The following is a 17,483-nucleotide window of genomic DNA, read 5'->3' as shown; positions in this document are numbered from 1 at the left end:
TTTTGAAGGCGGTCCCTCACGAGGTGGCAGCGAACGGTGGCGCCGCGCGCTTTTGTTATCACCCATTAAAAGCGTGCGGTACACTTGACGCTACGCCACCCGCGCAGCCGAGCAGATAGCTGAAGGCGCTCTATTTTAGGCAGTTTTCGAATAGCGTACGCTGAGTTAGTGTTAGCGTTTGCGGCCCGCTATTTCCGTCACTTAACAAGAGCCCGCAAGCGGTTAGCGTACGACGCATGCGCAGTTGTGCGAAAAGCCAACGCAAAGCTTTGCGTACGCTATTCGAAAGCTTCCTGAGGGTTCGCCCTTCAGGGAGGGCAAATATTATTCGCAGCGCCCCTCCTTCCGATTAAGTCAAAGTATGGGCGGTATCGACTTTGCCCCCCCCCCCCCCCTTTCGTGCGCACGCCTATGGGGGTGGTCATACTGGCGCGTTCGTCGGTGGCCATACCGCTTTTGTTCTTTCCTGATGTTACGCGCGAAGGCGTCGCCGCAATCGCGTGCTAGTCGGAATCATTCATTGACCGTTCAAAGACGTACTGCTATGTGACTATACAATTCTTGTGCAATCAGTTTTTATTGCGATAGCAATTATATGGACAGTCTCGAGGGGTTCTTGCCGTCGCCGTCATGTCCTTCCGGTATGAAGTCCAAATTGATAAGATCCCCCCGCGAATTGTATGTTCTACAGCGGGTAAAAGCACGCGAGCAGCGACGTGCGCGGCCGAAACAAACGAGCCGGCCCATTGCCGTCGCTCGGAGGCTGCATGCGATAACATCACCCCGCTCGGAAGGCCCGCCCGCGAGGGGGGGGGGGGGGGGGTGTCGCGCGAGGAGCAACTTTGAACTTTGCGCGGTCGCGATCACTGGCGCGCGTGCGCGCTATCTCGAAAGCCATCACAACGGGATTTTTTTTTATTATTATTTGAGAAGTGTGATGTTTTTTCTTTTCTTATTTTCAAATGTAAAGTGAACCTACTTGGAAAAACTTTTTTTTTACCTATTTCATATGTTGTTACCAGGGTTATATAAATTGCGTGGTTTGTAAAAAGGTAGTGTAGTTCATACCTGGCAATAATCTGTTAAAAAAAGCTTTCTCCAAAGGCTCTTTGAATGTTATGTGTATTCTAAGCCGATTAAAATATGTGCTTGTTCCTCCAAGTTACTACAAATTTGTTTTTTTTTTTTTTTCAAGCTCCAAAAACGACATAATAAATGCCGCTAACTGCTCCCAAACAAGGTTCTCCTGCTCCTAAATTGAAATTTTGCTGCTCCCAAAACTGCTCCCAAATCGATTTCAGCCGTCTCACCCCTGCAGTTGGGAAGATGTTGCAGTTTTGTACACTGCTTGTAAAACAAAATCGCCGTTGATAAATTCTAGGTATATCCCACGAAACTGTTCGTTCGGGACAGATTTTTTTTTTTTAGAAATGAGCGCGCTATTTCTTTCGTCGTGGGGGCCGCGACGCCTTTTACGAATTCATCGCTTTGGATGTAGTGGCAGGTATGTTTACAACGTAACGTCGTGGTGCACTGCATTGAGCCGTTCGACCGGGTTTAGTGCCGGCCCGCTGTCCCTCTGGTCCGGACGTTGTCGCGGGCGAGGCCACGGTATTGACCACCACGCTAGCATAAAACGAGCGAACCATCCTGCTTGCGCTACACTTCTTTAGGTTCGTTCCGTTTTACCAGGGCGACATTCGATTTTCGATGCTTCCGCGTCTGTTAACGCCGGAGACGGACGAGGTGGTTCCCGTCGGCCGGTGCTCCCCGTCTGCTTTTTCCAGAGTAGAAGGGAAGGTCGTTTTTATTTTACGACCGTGTCCCGGGCGTTAAGTGTGCCGTCGCGTTGAGGACAACGAGGTCTCGATCACAGACCTTCTCGATTCTCGTGGTCTCAGTGTTCCTCCTTTCTTAACGTCGGGCCGTAAACATTTCGATCCGCGCGTCGGAAGAGAAAGCGAAGCGTAGGAAAATGAAACAAGCCCGCCAACAAAACGTGGGGCGGTGTTCGGGAGGGTGTAATTGATTTGCCAGAAAAGGGGCGGCGGGAAGGCAATCCGCCGGCGTCGTCGTCGCTGGGATCATTTCTGGGGCTCGTTCCTCCCCTCCCCGCACGCGGAACGAAAATCCGTGGTGGTGGTGGTGGCTGTCTTTTCTAGCGACGGCGGTCTCCTTTTCCGCCCCGCTGCCCCCTTCTGCTGCTGCAGCTGCCGTTCGGCGAAGAACGCGAGAGCAGCAGCAGCAGCGGCAGCCGTCCCGTGTCTCGCCTCGGTGGCGCAGGTCGCTTCTTGCGTTTCCCCCTCCTCCTCCTTCCCTGACGTCTTCGCCGTGGCACGCCTGTGAAGAGAAGGCGTCTTCGTCGTTCTTCTGCTGCATCGCTCGGTCCTGTCGTCCCCCCCCCCCCCCCTCTCTCCCTCAGCGCTGCCTTCTTATCGGCCATCCGGATGCGAGCCGGCGTTGCCTCGGCTGCCTGCCTGCCCGTGGGAACACGGCCGTGCTGCACGCCGGGTGCTGCCGTCGTCGTCGGTGGCGTGCTTGAGCACGTGCGCGACTGACCGCGCTGTCTCTCTCTGCTGCTCCTCCTACCCCGAGGCAGCAGTCGCGAATAATGTGCGCACCGTCGGAGCCCATGCGATGGCGAGAGAAACTCAGCGGCCGGCTGGGGACATGTACGTCTCTCTGCCCATGTGACATTGGGATATATATATATATATATATATATATATATATATATATATATATACACACACACACACACACACACGACTTAAAAGATTCTTTCCGGCCGTACTGTCTCACCAGTCTGCCACGTCCAGCTTTTGGATGAGCTCGATTATTGGTTTTATTGTCGCCTGGGAAGAGACAGTTGGCCACTCCTGCAGAGTTGCATACAGAACAGGGGAAGATTTCCAAGTTTTGACCCATTTTCGTGTTGCCGGCAACGGACGCAAATGGTGTTGTCATCTGCGTTCGTGTACTTGTGTCCGTCTTAGCGCCGTGCCTCAACGTTCCTTTCAGTAACGTTGCGCAGTCGCATAACGTCAGGCGCACGGAATAATGCGTCGTAAAGGCCCTTTTCCAATTGGTAGGTACGCCATGCTCGGCGCACGTGGTGCAAAAGTCGAGCCGAGTCAACGTCACGTACGGCCGGCTCCGTCGCGCGGCCTTGCTCGTTTCTAGTGTGCTGGCGGCGGCGAGCTCTTCCGAGAGATCGGCCCATCTCCGCCGTTCTGGCAGCCGGCCTCGTGGTGGCCTGCGCGGGGTACGCGCCTGCGACCCGAGGGCACGAAGCCGGTCGTCCCGGCTGCTTGCAATTCAGCGACGCGACTCGAGGAAAACAGAGAAAAGGGTTTGCTGTCTGCCGCCGCCGCCACCACCTGCCCGCTGCCTCGAAGCCCTCGTAGTTGGCGCTGACTGCTGGTGGGGGTCAGGTTTTCCCGCGGCTGCTGTTGCTAGCTCACTCGACGCGCTAGTTGTTCGGGGAGGACGCGACAGGTGACGTGTTCGCCGTGTTGGCTTCCTCTTCGCAAAACCTTCTCACATAGGGCGTTTTCGAAACATCTTGCTCGCTCTTCGAAATTTTCGAGGAACGCATTTGTCAGTGTGCCAGATGGTACTCGTTGTTAAATCAAGCCCCCTCTCCCCGCCTTCGTGAGTGTGGTTGTTCTTGAGGGCGTGGGGGTCAGGTATGAGGAAGCGATGTGTCGAATGCAGAGGCATTAGCATTCCACTGGGAGGGGCGCAGCGGTTAATTTTGGTAAAAGTGGTGCTGTATAGCACGCGGTTCAGCGCAAAGATAGCAGTTGCGAGATTTCAACCAGTGTGCGGAGCTGGTTTGCACACTCCTGCGACTTCGATCGGCCAAGCGACGAAGCTTTAGTAAACGACGAACGACTGGTTAGTTCAATGAGGAATGACCAGAGCGTTTTCGTCGTCTAGAGAGCCCGCTCAGGTGAAGTAATTTAGGGTGGCTCAGTGCGTTTCTCCTTCTCCGAGAAGGCACGCTTTTATACCCGTGCCACACGGTCACAAGAGATGACATTCAGTAGTTAAGGCATTAAGTTCCTGAATGATGTTTTTTTTTTTAAACCGAGCTGCCACACGTATGAATTTAATGACATTTGACGTCATGATGTCGATAACAGCCATTTTTGTAATGAGCAATTTTAGGCTAAAAATAAAATAAAAACACTCAGTTGCGTTCACGGATAGTGAAATGCATAAGTAAGCATATTATGGCGCCACTAGCTTGTGTTCCTGTCTTTTACAACATTGCAACCGCCCACAGCAACTTCAGCCATTTCATATTGAATCCAAAGCCTAGAATCCGGAAAGGCGCCTGTCATGTCGAAGCCGTCGCAATTCCGAAGTGTATTTCACTGTAGTACAACTGATAATTAACATGCTATGTGTTAAAGGTCATGTATAAAATATCTTTGACACGATAGATGCTATTTCAAGTGTTTTATGCGTACTGCACTGAGCAAGCTTTGACGTCGAGAGTACGCATTTCTCAGTCGAAGGGGTTCTGGCGAAGGCGTTAGGTAGCGCATGCCATTTGGTTGTCCCGCGTGGCACCGCACAAATGGCATTAAAAGTTAAGACATTGGGAAGGTAATGCCATTTTTCTGTGCGCGTGGGACACTGGTATAAGATAGCTTTGTCGAGGAAGCTACTCTCCTGTTTCGGATGAATGAGCAGGTGGTGTCGGAAGCCTTTCGCAGGCGTCTCCTGTGTCGGCGTGATTTGCACGGTAACTGCCATCCGGAATGGCTAACTCGACGAGCTTCATCGCTAACAAAACAAGACGAATGGGAACACTAATCGAGCACTGCTGTGTGCCCGCTCCCCACATTCCTCCGACACACGTACACCACATTGGCGCCCGTTTCTGCTTTAAGCGGCGTCGCTGTTGGCGTCGGAGTAACCGATAGAGCGAACGAAGACGAAAGAGAGCGAACGCGGCGTCTGTCGTTTTCACGAGACACGGCCGTCTAAACTGGCTTTCTTCCCTCGTCACGCGCGCTGGCCCCTCGGTCGTAGCTCGTGCGCATGCAGGGCTGGCACGTGCACTGCGCCTGGCTTCGCTTGTGGTAACGGGGCTGTCGGCGTTACGCTTTGTTCGCGACGCCTGTAATGTACAGAGCGGTGTGCGTAGCACTCGAGCGCTGGCAGTTTCTGTGGCAATATGTAACGAATGTTACATTGTGCTACAACTGCGGATAGCCAAAACATGAAACACAGTTGGCGTTGCCCCAACGCGTAGCTGCGCTCAGAATTCGCGTTAGGCAGTATCGTAATCGTCGGTGAATTTTTTATGCGTTCGTTGTTTTTCACCTAGGCAGCGGCTTCGATAACCGTTCGTAGTTGACGTAGGTTCTTTCTCCTGTTATTTAACATCCCTTCGACGTCGATTCGTACGTGCGATGTAATATAATTACTGGGTTTAACGTCCCAAAACCACGATATGATTATGAGGGACGCCGTAGTGGAGGGCTCCGGAAATTTCGACCATCTGGTGTTCCTTAACGTGCACCTAAATCTAAGTACACGGGCCTCCAGCATTTTCGCCTCAATCGAAAATGCGGCCGGGATTCGATCCCGCGACCTTCGGGTCAGCGGTCGAGCGTCGTAACCACTACCGTGGCGGGTGATTCGTACGTGCGAGTTGCGTTTGCTGCCGTTCCAGTGCGAAACTTCCGGTAGTCGACGGTTAAACGGACGCTCAATTACTGAACAACCCCGGAGTATGACTGTCTTTTTTTGTGTTGGTGTATCGCATTTTTGTCGATTCCTCGCGATGAGCCGGGGAATCTTCTTGGGAGAGAACGCGACTCCTCGTGGTGTATGAGCATATTCGCGCGCGCTGTGGGCGCCAGCCGCGCAGGAAGGTGCCACGGGAACGTGCCCCCCTCGTCTCACGGGCTCGTACGGCGCTTCTCTCGTGAGTCGAGAAGAGCGCCACGCGCCCCCACGATGAGCATCGCCGGCTCTTCGTTCTCGCGCCCGTCGAAAGTTTCGTCGCCCAAGTTTCGGCGTCGGCACTTTAGTGCAGCTCGGATCGCGACGTCCTTTTCGGCCGCGTTTCGTTCCTCTTCGTCGCGATGCCCCCACGTCGGAGGCAGTCGCCTCGACGCGCCGCTGCCAAGCGGCCCCAGCGTGCGACGCCGCCGGCTCGCAGGAGACGCCAGGCCCGCTCTCCCGCCGCGCCTGTTGCAGGCAAGTACGCGTGCTGAAAAGGATAGCGTCGCTAGCATCGCGCGTGGCGATAACTTATTGCAGCCGGGGTTTAAACTGGCCACCGGTAGCTTAGCCATTAAGGTGTCGCGCTGCAGGATTCGAGGACGCGGGTTCCATTCCCGGCCAAGGCGGCCGCATTTTGATGGAGGCAGAATGCCAGTAGCATAACCAGAATTTTATTTATTTATTTATTTATTTTTTAGGGGCGAAGCTCCTTAGGGTGTGGGTCTGTCCCTCCTCTGTAGTATGTAGTGGTAGTAATAGTAGGTAGCCACCTCTAATTCTTGCAGTGTTCACTAGATGGCGCTGTCCTCCAAGGTAGTGCCTGTGTGAGATTTCTCCTGTGCGTGATTAAACGATAAAAATTCACAGCGTACATGTAAAATTAAAGTGAGCTGCAATTCGCCATGACTCTCATCGACCCTTTAGTATAAACGCGCCCAATCTCACGTCGTTGATGATGTACTGGGCAGAGTTCACGGAAGATTCACATATGGCGCGTGTCATTGGTGGAAGGCAATCGTTCGATTTAGTGCGGCGACGTATGCTAGGGGGACCGTTGTAATGAAGGGACCACGTAAACCAACAGTACAGTAGAAGTTTGATGTTTAATATATACACCGTGTTTCTCATGTGTTTACTTGATCATATACAGGGCGAATTATTCGGAGTATTCACGGTTTACCGATGATTCCCTCTGGAGCTTCACCCCACTCATCATCATTCGCCCCGTGCATATGCTGTTTTTTTGTTTTTTTTTTTTTTTTCGAGGACGGGGGCCATACACTACACCTGTGTTGCTCCTTCCTTGCTGGTCGACCGTGACAGCACGCATCCCCCTAAGAGCTTCGGTAACTGAGCTCTGTTTTCAGGCTATGTTCGCTAAATTCACATCAGTATCCCCCCCTCCCTTCTTTTTTTTTTTGTTTGTTTAGCCATCTCAAACCTCTGGTTATGCCCCATCTCCCTCCTCACTTCCTAGGGATAAGTGCATGTTTTGATTTTTAAAAGTTGTCTCTCGTGGTGGTTTGCTGTGCCGTGGCCTTCATGCATGCTCACAGGGCGGTGCCTATTTGTTTCTAAACTATGCGCCACTTGCTTGATTTGCTCGTGCAGGTTCACAGTCAAACATTCCTGTGCCTCCTCGACCCTCATCAAGTCAGTCTGAGAGCAGTGCGCCAAATCATCTTTCTCAACCACAGCTGCCTCAGCAAGGTGGGTGCCTATTGACCCTCAGCTAGGTTGCTGTCTTTTTTTCTTTAGCTTTAAGTAGGTACATCCTTCAAAGAAGGAGGTATAAGTAACCGTTACGGTAAGCGGTATTTAAACATGCTTCTAGAGTAACAATAGGGGTACCCTTATCAGATACAGAGGCTTGGTGAGCCATGTATGTAAATATGAGAAGCAGGTTTTGAGTAAGAAATATTTCTTTACTTGTTTAGAGTACACTTATGGATACATCAGCAATCTAAGCTGATGCAGAGTTCCTCATTACCATTGCATTACAGGAAAATTAAACAAAAATAGTGTGCCAGTGATGGCTTGTTAAAATGAACATAGGAAACAGTGAACGCATTGTGGCCACCTGCATTTGGTGCTTGGCATACCATAAAGCAGTCAAAGGCAGCTTATAGAGCTGCTGGAAAATTCGTACCTGTGCACGATATATGATAATGTGTATATGATGTCCATAATGACGTGTTACCTCTGAAGACGGCCTTTTCTCCCTCTTGATATATCAAGAAGAGATATGTCATTTCTTTTCCAATTTTTGCATCTCGAGATGAGAAATATGTTTTGAAGTGGATGCTTTTGATTTAACCATTTCAGCAAGCTTTGATGCGGTATGGTTTTGTCTACTGGACTGTCTTTTGTTCGCTTGTTCTTCAATTCCCGGCAAGCTGGGCGTTGACACTACGAAGCTTAACACTGCCGAAGTGTTGCTAAAGCTAGTCATGCTCATGCGCAGCGATTACGGGACTTACAGAAACTGAACATACTACTCTTTGCTTCCACCCAGGGTACAACCAACAGATGCAGGCATCATCAATGTATGCGGCCAAGATGCATCAAGGAATCATGTCATCATCCTATCCTGGTCCCCACTATCCTCAAAGTAAGATGTTACTCTGTTTCATGCAGCAGTGCTGCCTGTTGCGAGCTTGAAATTCTGTATTCGAATCTTATTCAAGTTTCTGATTTGCTGTACTGTGAATGTTATGTTTAGGAGATGTATACTTGTTTGGGTCAGTGTATGCTTTGAGAATTATGTGCAAAACAGTGAGTTCAGAAGAATGCATAAACTTCCAGTTGCATAAATAAAACGCGAGATGCGCCGCGATTCATTAATGGGACCACTTCTGTCTACCTAGTATACCTTGTTCTGTTTGTCTGAGTGGGTACCAGCTAGCGTTAGATAACTGTAAAAGCAGATAGATTGTGTCTGTGGATTTTCTATAGCTTGTCTGAGCTCAGCTTCCAGTGCTTTATGTGCCAGCGTATGCATGCTCGAAGCACCATGCTTTGTTCTGCCCTTCTCCAGGCAACTACCCTAGGCAACAAGGTGGCCTGGGCGCCATGCCCGGCTACGGGCCCCCTCAGGGTCCCGGTGGCTACCCGGCCGGACGGATGGGCGCGCAGGGCGGCTACCCGTACGGCAACTCGCAGTACGGTGGCTACGGAGGTGCCAACAGCCTGATGCCTCCCCCGCCGGGACCCCAGTACCCGAAGGCGGCGGGTGCGGCCTCCTCAATGGGGGCGGTGCCCCCGCAGGCGCCCGGCGGGCCCACGCGTCCCATGTACCTGCGCCAGCACCTTCAGCAGAAGATGTACGGCTACAGCAGCCCCATGACACCCCCTGGCGGGGACGGGGCCTCCCCATCTCCGTCGGATGGTGGACCCCCTCCACCCGGTGGGGGTCCCATGCCACCCGGCGCCTGCTACTCGCAGTGTCCGCCAGCGCCCATGAGTGAGTGGCATTGCTTTTATTTGGGCACTTTTGATAAACTCGCTTCATACAGTCTTGAGCCGTTTGGGCAAGCATTATATTACGCGACATCTCGGTCAGCAAGGTCAAAATGCGAGGTTGGTGTTCGAGCCGATGGTTCTGTAGTTGCTGCATCAGTCTTTCCTTGCCTAATTTCACATAATGCTGGCTTTCGGTTGCTCCAGAAATACTGCCTGCTTGTGCAGCTCAACTGGATGTACAGTGCCCAATGAGCACTAAGGCTTTGGCAGGCAGCAGCTTTTTGCTTCCTACTCCTTTCTGTAAATGTTAGCAAGCTTCAGTCTTCGGTGTGCTTGCATGTGCCATGCTAATTGAGTGCACAGCGGCTATATTATCGAACACTTCTAACAGCTACACCCGAGAGCTTGTCTAACGTTTTGAAACTTTTACCATGGCCTATAAGTAGAACACTTTGGGATTTGTGGTAGCCTTCACATGTGCTGCACCGTATTATGGTAGTTTTGAGTTGGTTGCTCTCTCTGGACAGAAGTGGGAATCTCGAATGAGAAACGCACCCAAAGTCTCAGTTTTGCAGTTTGTTTGAGGCCTGTACCCTTGACCTAGGGCCAGTAAACAACCTCACGTTGCAAATTTTGTGATGGAGAGACAACTGCGCACTTGTACGATGTGAGCATGCTGCCACAAGAATTTTGCGAATGAGTGATGTAATAAAGAAGTAAACAGAAGGTGTAGAACAATCTGCTTTGGCTGGTTTCAGTTTCATGCTTGGCCTTCCCACCCTCCTCTGCAGCGAAGAGGGGTAGGCGAATACCCCGGTCACACTGGCAAATTTAGTGTCATTTTGAGCGAGTGCACTTACGCTCACTGAGTGTCACTTTGGCGGCGCGCTGCTACACGAGTAAGAGAAGTGTGCTTTGGAAATTATGACAGTGGCAATTGGTGGTTCAGTAGTGCAACATACAGTGGACTCCTCTTAAACGGAACTCGAAGGGGCAAGAAAATTTGTTCCATTTATGAGAAGTTTCATTTAAGCAAAGCCCACAAATTTAATGAAATATGACTTTATTTCAAAAGCACCAACTGTGGCTGACTGAACAAAAACATTTTGAAGTATACAATACTACTATAGTTGATTAGAAAGAAAAATGTTGCTAATATTACTGACTCGGAAAAAAGGAGGTGATAACGGTTTGCTTGGCCTTGTTCAAGCACTTTCTCACAAAGTAGGAGTGCATTGCTGAAAGGCTTGGCAGGAACTCTGTGCCACCATCGTGTTCAAAGTAGCGCTGCAACAGGATGACAGCATCTCTTGCTGCACTGTCTGGCACTGAAATGGGCCCGGTATCACACACCATCTCATCACCACTTGAGCACGGGTCCTCATCTTGAACTTCAGCTATGAGTTCCTCAAGGCTGTCCTCGCGGCATGTGGCGACGTTTGCATCAAGTGTTTCATAGTCCTCTCGCGTGAAAGAAGTAGACTGTGTCACCTGACTGAAGAGAATATCAGCCTCCTCAGCCTCAGCAATGTTGTCTTCCTCGTCTGGAAGGACTTCTTGTATTGAGAACCCTGCATGGTGGAAGCACCTTTGCACAGTTGACACTTTCAGACATTCCCAGGCATTGGTTAGAATGTGAAGAGCTGAGAGCAAGTCCACGTTGTAATCTTTTTTGTTGTCTGCACAAAGAAGCATTCGCTGGAGGACTTGGCGGCGGTAGGGAACTTTCAAGTTTTGAATTATGCCCTGGTCCATCGGTTGAATGATTGCGGTCGCATTTGGTGGCAGGAACTCTAGGCTGATCGATTTGAGTCTATCCACTTGACCGTGAGCAGGGCATTGATCAACAATAAAAATAACCTTCCTGTTCTGCTGGGCAAATCTTCTATCCTCTTCGCACAACCATGTCTCGAAGATTGCTTGTGTCATCCAAGCTTTCCCGTTCGCGTGGTACGTGACAGGCAGCATGCGCACACCTTTGAAGCAGCGTGGGTGCTTTGATTTCCCCACAACCACCATCTTCAACTTTTCGCTACCGTCCATGTTGGCACCTACTAGCACCGTAATACGATCTTTGCTTCGCTTTCCTCCCACACAGGTTTCCCCCTTGTAAGCAAGAGTCTTAGTAGGGAGTGCTTTGTAGAACAACCCCATTTCATCAATGTTAAACACGTCCCGTTGTTCGTAGGTTTCCAAAATTTCTTGCAACCTCCCCTGTTGCCAGTGGCTACAGATATCTCTGTTTACAGCCGCACTTTCTCCAGAAACTGTCTTAAAGACAAGACCATGCCGCTTTTTAAAACGGCTCAGCCAGCCATCGCTCACCCGGAAGTCCTCGATCCCCACCCGAGTAGCAATCTCTTTGGCCTTCTCTTCCAAAATGGGGCCGCTGATCGGGAAGTTCGCACTGCGCGCACGCTTGAACCAGAGGAAAAGCACATCTTCGATTTCTTTGTACGCCGTCGTTCTCATCCGCATTCTGTCCGTGGCGAAGTTCCCAAGCTTTACAGCTTCTTCAATCTTCCCTTTGTTCTTGAGTATCCTCGACAGCGTGGACTTGGGAATATTGAACTTCTTCGCAATTTCTGTCTTCGATAGGTTGTTGCGGTCAAGTTCTTGGATGATCCTTACTTTCGTTGCGAGCAAAAGTGCATTGTGTTGCCGTTTTTTTGTTTCCATCTCAAGTTTACGACGAGACGTCGATCGCTACTCGACGCGCGCGAACATGTGCGATCGCTGGATTGGCTTTTGGCTTGGCTAGGCTACAATAGCTTCTTGTTTCATGGTTGCTAGACTGCCGTGGCCATTTCCGACGTTCTTGGAGTTTGCCCGTTTTAGTTTCATTTAACCGATGTAAGCGAAAAAAATGTTCCGATTAGCCGAAACTTTTTATCATTAAATATATAGGAGACCAACCAAATGTGCCTAGATAGTTTCGTTTATGCGGGTTTTCCGTTTAACCGAGTTTCGTTTAATGGGAGTCCACTGTACATTTGTTATTTTTGGCAATGCTCACTGTTTAATTGCTTATTATAGGCATGAACATAATTTACAATGAGCTTTGCGCGTAAATGAAGTAAATATTGCAACCGCATAACGTTATTGGTCATCGCGAGCTGAGACAAGACAGTATCATATCCAAGACGAATCGAAAACAAAAATGGCGGACTCCGGTGCAAAGGGACGCGTAGTGGTGACGGCCATTTGGAGCGTGCTTTGGCAGCAATCATTTGCTCCTCCCAAAGGCGTATGAGCGCCCGCGTCTCTGCTTCGGACCACGTTGTCTTCGCGGAAGTGGCACCCGTGGCACACGCCATCGCAAATGATTAAAGAATGACTAACCTGCACATGTGCAAGGAAGTAAACAACGTGACGGACGCGGCCATTGCAGGGCATGTGCTCCCGCATACCCCTAGCGCATGTGACCGCAAACTGCCCGAGGGCGAGAGTAGCGAGGTTTTTTGTTGTAGTATCATTCGTTTGAATACATGGCAGTATTCCTAATAACGAGAACGATGGTTTAAAAATACCACGATCGTCGTGTTTTGCATTAGCGTATTTATTTGCAAGCCACTGCTGCCGAGGATAGACACTCCGTCGCAGCGAAGTGAGTTTGGCGAACGCACTTGCCGGCAAGTGTGCTTTGCAGTGAGTGTCACTAAGTGTTCCTGTGTGACAGCGTGCAAATGACACTACTGGCGAAGTGCACTCGCTCAAAGTGCACTTAAGTTGCCCTGTGGGACAGGGGTATTAGTCCTTTGTTGTGACTGCACTCACTTCAGCAAAATAACATGTCGGCGATTACGTCATCGGGGTGCAGCCAACGACCGAGCAAGGCTTCCTTTATGTGTCGCTTGTTTCAGAGCAGCACGGTGTTGGGGGTTCAAAGTTAACAGATGTGCCATCGTGACTGCGCCCTTCCCCTAACGGTGCGGGCATTCCTCGGAACGCAATATGACAATGTCGCATAACACAACTCGCTGAGTTGCGAAGGAAGAGCTGTGCGTTTACTACATGGGAAGAGTCGACAAGGCAGGTTAACTGAATTTCAGCAGTAAATTTTTATTTTGCTGAGTATTTCCCTGTCTGTACTGTATTATTTCGCGATAGCAAAATTTTTCAGCTTCCCCGCCGATTTCGTTATTGCGGTGTTCAACTGTACTTCTAGCCTGTTCAAAATACCGTTCTCTTGAGAATACGGCAAAGCCTGCCTCTATGCCCTTTCAGCTGCTCGGTTGCTGCACTCGCACTTCTCTCTGTCAAGGATCCCGATAACGTTTTGTCTTCTTTTGCAGGTGGGCCCTCCTCGCTGTTGTCGCAGCAGGGAGGTGTTGGAGGCAGCCCTCCCGTAACGGGTCCCGGCCAGGACGGGGGTGGTGGGGGGCGATCCCAACTGGCGCCCCCACCTACGGTGCTGGACGAGGGGAGCCAGGCATCCAATGCGTCCGCCTCGTCCTCACTCCCCGAGGAGCACCTGGGGCCGGGCGACAAGGGGGGCAGCAGCAAACAGCCGCCCATGTCGCATCCGCCCACACCCAACACCCTCCCCTCGCCCGGGGGTGCCTCCATGTCCTCCTTCCACGACGAATTCGAGAGCGTCTCGAGCCCCAGCTGGCCACGGACGCCAGCGAGCCCTGTGAGTGGCCGTCCCAGATCCCAGGTCCCGTCCACCACCATGTTTTTTTCTGTGGGAAGGTGGCCACGTCGGTTGTCGTGGCCATCTCTGTTGTCTTGTCTTAAACGTGTCTGGACCTATTCTGGACCTATTCTCTTGGGAGGGGAAAAAAAAAAAATATGCATTTTATCTCTAAGTAAAGCAGTCAGTCAAACCCGGATATATCGAACTCTCAAAAAAACTCCTGTCAGTTCTATATAGGGCATAATTCGATATAAGCCTGCTAAAGAATTGGACGTCATAAATTCACACACCATTCATAAAAGCACTTTATTGACGAAGCTAGCTTAGTTGCGCTTGAAATAGGCTTGTATTTTTTTTTTCTGTTTGAGCAACTTCGCTGCCTGCGACAGCACGCATTTCTCAACATGGTCTAAAGAGTCAGAGCAGGCAAGGCCGCAACCTTCCGCATTCGCACAGAAGCGCCCGACTTGTGCGAGAGCACCAATCACCTCTGAGGATGTGGGCAAAGGATCGTCGTTTCTCATGCCTTTCTTTGAACTGCTGTAGCCAACCGGAGCCACCTTGAAAATCCTCCCTGCCAAGGAGAAAACCATATCCTTTGCTTTTTGTTCGATCATGGGGCCGGACACGGGGAGGTTGCGCAACCGAACGTCGACGAAACACTTGTACAGTGGACTCCCAATAAACGAAACTCGGTTAAACGAAAATGCCTTATTAACGGAATTAAATAGGATCATTTGGCTGGATTTATAGGTTCGGCACAGTAAAATTCTTCGGTTAATCGAAACACTACTTATTGGTCACCTACGGTTAAACGGCACAAACGCTAAACACAACACAGACTTGCCCATAACAAAAGTAGTCTCACAACCATGGAATGTATAGCCAACGCCATAGCCAGACAAGCCAATCCAGTAGCCATATTGGCTTGTGCTGCAGCAGTAGCAGCAGGGGCTGTTAGCTGCGTTAGGCCTACTTGCGTGACTACTTACGGATATTTCGGCACGATGGAGAGCGCGAAGAAGCGGCCGCATCACGCACTCTCGCTTGAAAAGAAGCTCGAAATTCTAAAGGAGCTCGACCGAAGCGGCCTGACCAAGACAGAGGTGGCGAAAAAGTTCGACATCCCGAAGTCAACGCTGTCGCGGATCCTGAAGAACAAAGAGACAATCGAAGGAGCCGTCAAGAATGGAACCTTCACCGCTAAGCGGATGCGGATGCGGACGACGCCTTACGAAGAACTTGAAAAAGTTCTTTTCGTTTGGTTCAAACGTGCGCGGAGTTCAAACTTTCCGATAAGCGGACCCATTCTGGAGCAGAAGGCGCGAGAGATTGCCCTGCAGATGGGTGTTGAGAACTTCGCCTTAAGCGACGGATGGCTCAGTCGCTTCAAGAAACGCCACGGCCTTGTTTTCAAGGCAATCTCAGGTGAGAGTGCTGCAGTGAATAGAGACATTTGCACCGACTGGCAACAGGGGCGGCTTCAAGAAATTTTGAACAACTATGAGCCGCGAGACGTCTTCAACGTCGATGAGATGGGCCTTTTTTATAAAGTGCTTCCGTCAAAGACTCTCGCCTTCAAAGGCGAAGCCTGTAGTGGTGGAAAACACAGTAAAGATCGCATTACTGTGCTGGTGGGTGCCAACATGGCAGGTGATGAGAAGTTGAAGCTTTTAGTAATAGGGAAGTCGAAGCACCCACGTTGTTTCAAGGGCGTTCGACACCTTCCCGTTACGTATAATGCTAACGGAAGAGCCTGGATGACTATGGCAATTTTTGAAAACTGGCTACGGGAGGAAGATGCAAGATTTACGAGGCAAGGCAGGAAGGTTGTCTTGATCGTGGATAATTGTCCTGCCCATGGTCAGGTTGATGGACTCAAGTCCATCAGTCTCGAGTTCTTGCCAGCCAATGTAACTGCAGTGATCCAGCCAATGGATCAAGGGGTAATACAAAACATAAAAGTTCATTACCGCAGACAGCTGCTCCACCGAATGCTGCTTTGTGCAGACACTGGCAAGAGCTACAATGTAGATTTGTTGGCTGCCATTCACATTTTGGCCCACGCCTGGGAGCAAGTACAGGCAACAACCATACAGAGGTGCTTCCACCATGCGGGCTTTCAAGCTCAAGAACCATTACCTGATGAAGAGGAAAGCCTGGCTGATGCTGACGCTGATGCAGTATTTAATCAGGCTGTGCCCTCTGCCCCCTTCACACGACAGGACTATGAGACTATTGATGAAAGTGTTCAAACCTGTCGCGAGGAGACGCTTGAGGAACTGATTGCCGAAGTGCAAGCTGACGATCAACCTTCCTCCAGCGATGAATGTGATGATGTCATTCCCAGTGCAGTGGTGCCACCGGACAGTGCAGCTAAGGAGGCTGTTGAACTTTTGCAGCGCTATTTTGAGCATGAGGGTTGTCCTGAATTTCTCTCTAGCTTGTCAGGCATGGGTGCTTACTTTGTGAAGAAGCAGCTCAAGCATGCCAAGCAAACCACACTTCACTCCTTTTTCTCTCCTACTCATCCCGATAAGTAAGCTAGGGTTGATGCAAACGAAATAAAGTTTTTGGTTCATGAAATATGTGTACCTTGCTTAAATGAAACTTCTGATAAATGGAACAGTTTTGTGGATCCCCTTCGAGTTCCGTTTAAGGGGAGTCCACTGTACACTGTACACTGCTGCCTCGACGTCTTCACACACGGCCGTGCGTACTCGTCGGGGGCCACGGGCGCTGGGTCTTTCGTCCGTTTTATCCCTAATGTCCGCCTTATTTTTGAAGATCGTGCTGAGAGTGCTCCTCGAAATCTTGCACGCTGCCGCGATGTTTGACTTCTTCTCACCGCATTCTACTCTATTTATAATTTCGAGTTTCATGGCGAAAGGCAAATTCTGCTGCTTCACGCTAGCTATCACGGCACAGGCGCATGTTGCGAAGCACAACGAACGAGAAATGCAGGCTCGCACGAGGAGAGTACAAGAGTCCTTGATTGGCTGTCTTAGCAAGCGCTGCGGTCGGGTCAGGATCATTTTTTGCACGGGGGTGACGGCGGCTCGACTGACGTGGCGCTGTTACGGTAGGGCGAGCGGGTCATGCGCCGCTGGGTAAAGCACTTTTGGAGTGAGTGGTGGAGAAAAGCGCCAGTTTCCTTGCCGCTACGAGGAAAAGCCAACTTCCGGGGGCACTTTTGCCCCGTTTGACGTTCGATATATCAAGAGTCGCTGCCATTCTTGTTCGATGTAACCGTAATTTTCGCTTTATATACTCTCTGTAACTATACCTTGTTCAGAAGTTGTTCGATATCACGATAATTCGATGCAAACGGGTTCGATATAGTCGGGTTCGACTGTAGTAGCAGACCTTGGGGTACTCTGCAGAGGTATGCATCATTATGAAACTCGTGCTGTACATTAGTGAGTGTTCTAATTGGCATCCCCTTTTCTTTGTAGGTTGTGAATAGCCAAGTATACGAACATCATATGATAAAGGTATGTGGCTGGTTGTTTTCGCATCACTTCTGCTCTTAGGGTATGCGAAAAGAGTTTTGCCCATTATTTGATTGGCTAAACCTCAGACTGATCTTTGCTTCCTACTCTCAACAGAGGTTTTATATCTTCTCTCTCTCTCC

The 17,483-nt window shown here is 50.3% G+C and overlaps 3 protein-coding genes across 5 annotated transcripts in view; 2 read left to right on the top strand and 1 right to left on the bottom strand.

Moving 5' to 3' along the window:
• LOC119396027 (trithorax group protein osa) overlaps positions 1-17,483 on the top strand; it is a 199,653-nt gene that overhangs the window by 152,340 nt on the left and 29,830 nt on the right. For 2 of the 3 annotated variants that reach the window (XM_049416875.1, XM_049416873.1), the window contains exons 5-9: positions 7,360-7,458; positions 8,264-8,359; positions 8,786-9,211; positions 13,506-13,870; positions 17,305-17,343. In XM_049416875.1, coding sequence (XP_049272832.1) covers positions 7,360-7,458; positions 8,264-8,359; positions 8,786-9,211; positions 13,506-13,870; positions 17,305-17,343 — 1,025 coding nt within the window. The remainder of the gene's footprint in view (positions 1-7,359; positions 7,459-8,263; positions 8,360-8,785; positions 9,212-13,505; positions 13,871-17,304; positions 17,344-17,483) is intronic. The other variant, XM_049416874.1, reaches the window with a different exon arrangement.
• On the bottom strand, positions 10,257-11,951 carry LOC125759004 (tigger transposable element-derived protein 4-like). The gene has a single exon (XM_049416877.1). It carries the CDS (start codon positions 11,887-11,889, stop codon positions 10,369-10,371), a length of 1,521 nt encoding a protein of 506 aa, XP_049272834.1. The 5' UTR covers positions 11,890-11,951; the 3' UTR covers positions 10,257-10,368.
• On the top strand, positions 14,522-16,523 carry LOC125759003 (tigger transposable element-derived protein 4-like). The gene has a single exon (XM_049416876.1). It carries the CDS (start codon positions 14,722-14,724, stop codon positions 16,390-16,392), a length of 1,671 nt encoding a protein of 556 aa, XP_049272833.1. The 5' UTR covers positions 14,522-14,721; the 3' UTR covers positions 16,393-16,523.

The sequence above is a fragment of the Rhipicephalus sanguineus genome, chromosome 6 (assembly GCF_013339695.2).
Source record: "Rhipicephalus sanguineus isolate Rsan-2018 chromosome 6, BIME_Rsan_1.4, whole genome shotgun sequence".
NCBI classification, from domain to species: Eukaryota; Metazoa; Arthropoda; class Arachnida; order Ixodida; family Ixodidae; genus Rhipicephalus; species Rhipicephalus sanguineus.
The sequence above is the reverse complement of the archived record's forward strand: the minus strand, read 5'-3'. Positions and strand labels throughout refer to the sequence as shown.

Bases quoted from the DNA above. Each gene is read 5' to 3' on its own strand.
- LOC125759004 (XM_049416877.1), bottom strand. From the start codon at position 11,889: ATGGAAACAAAAAAACGGCAACACAATGCACTTTTGCTCGCAACGAAA.
- LOC125759003 (XM_049416876.1), top strand. From the start codon at position 14,722: ATGGAATGTATAGCCAACGCCATAGCCAGACAAGCCAATCCAGTAGCC.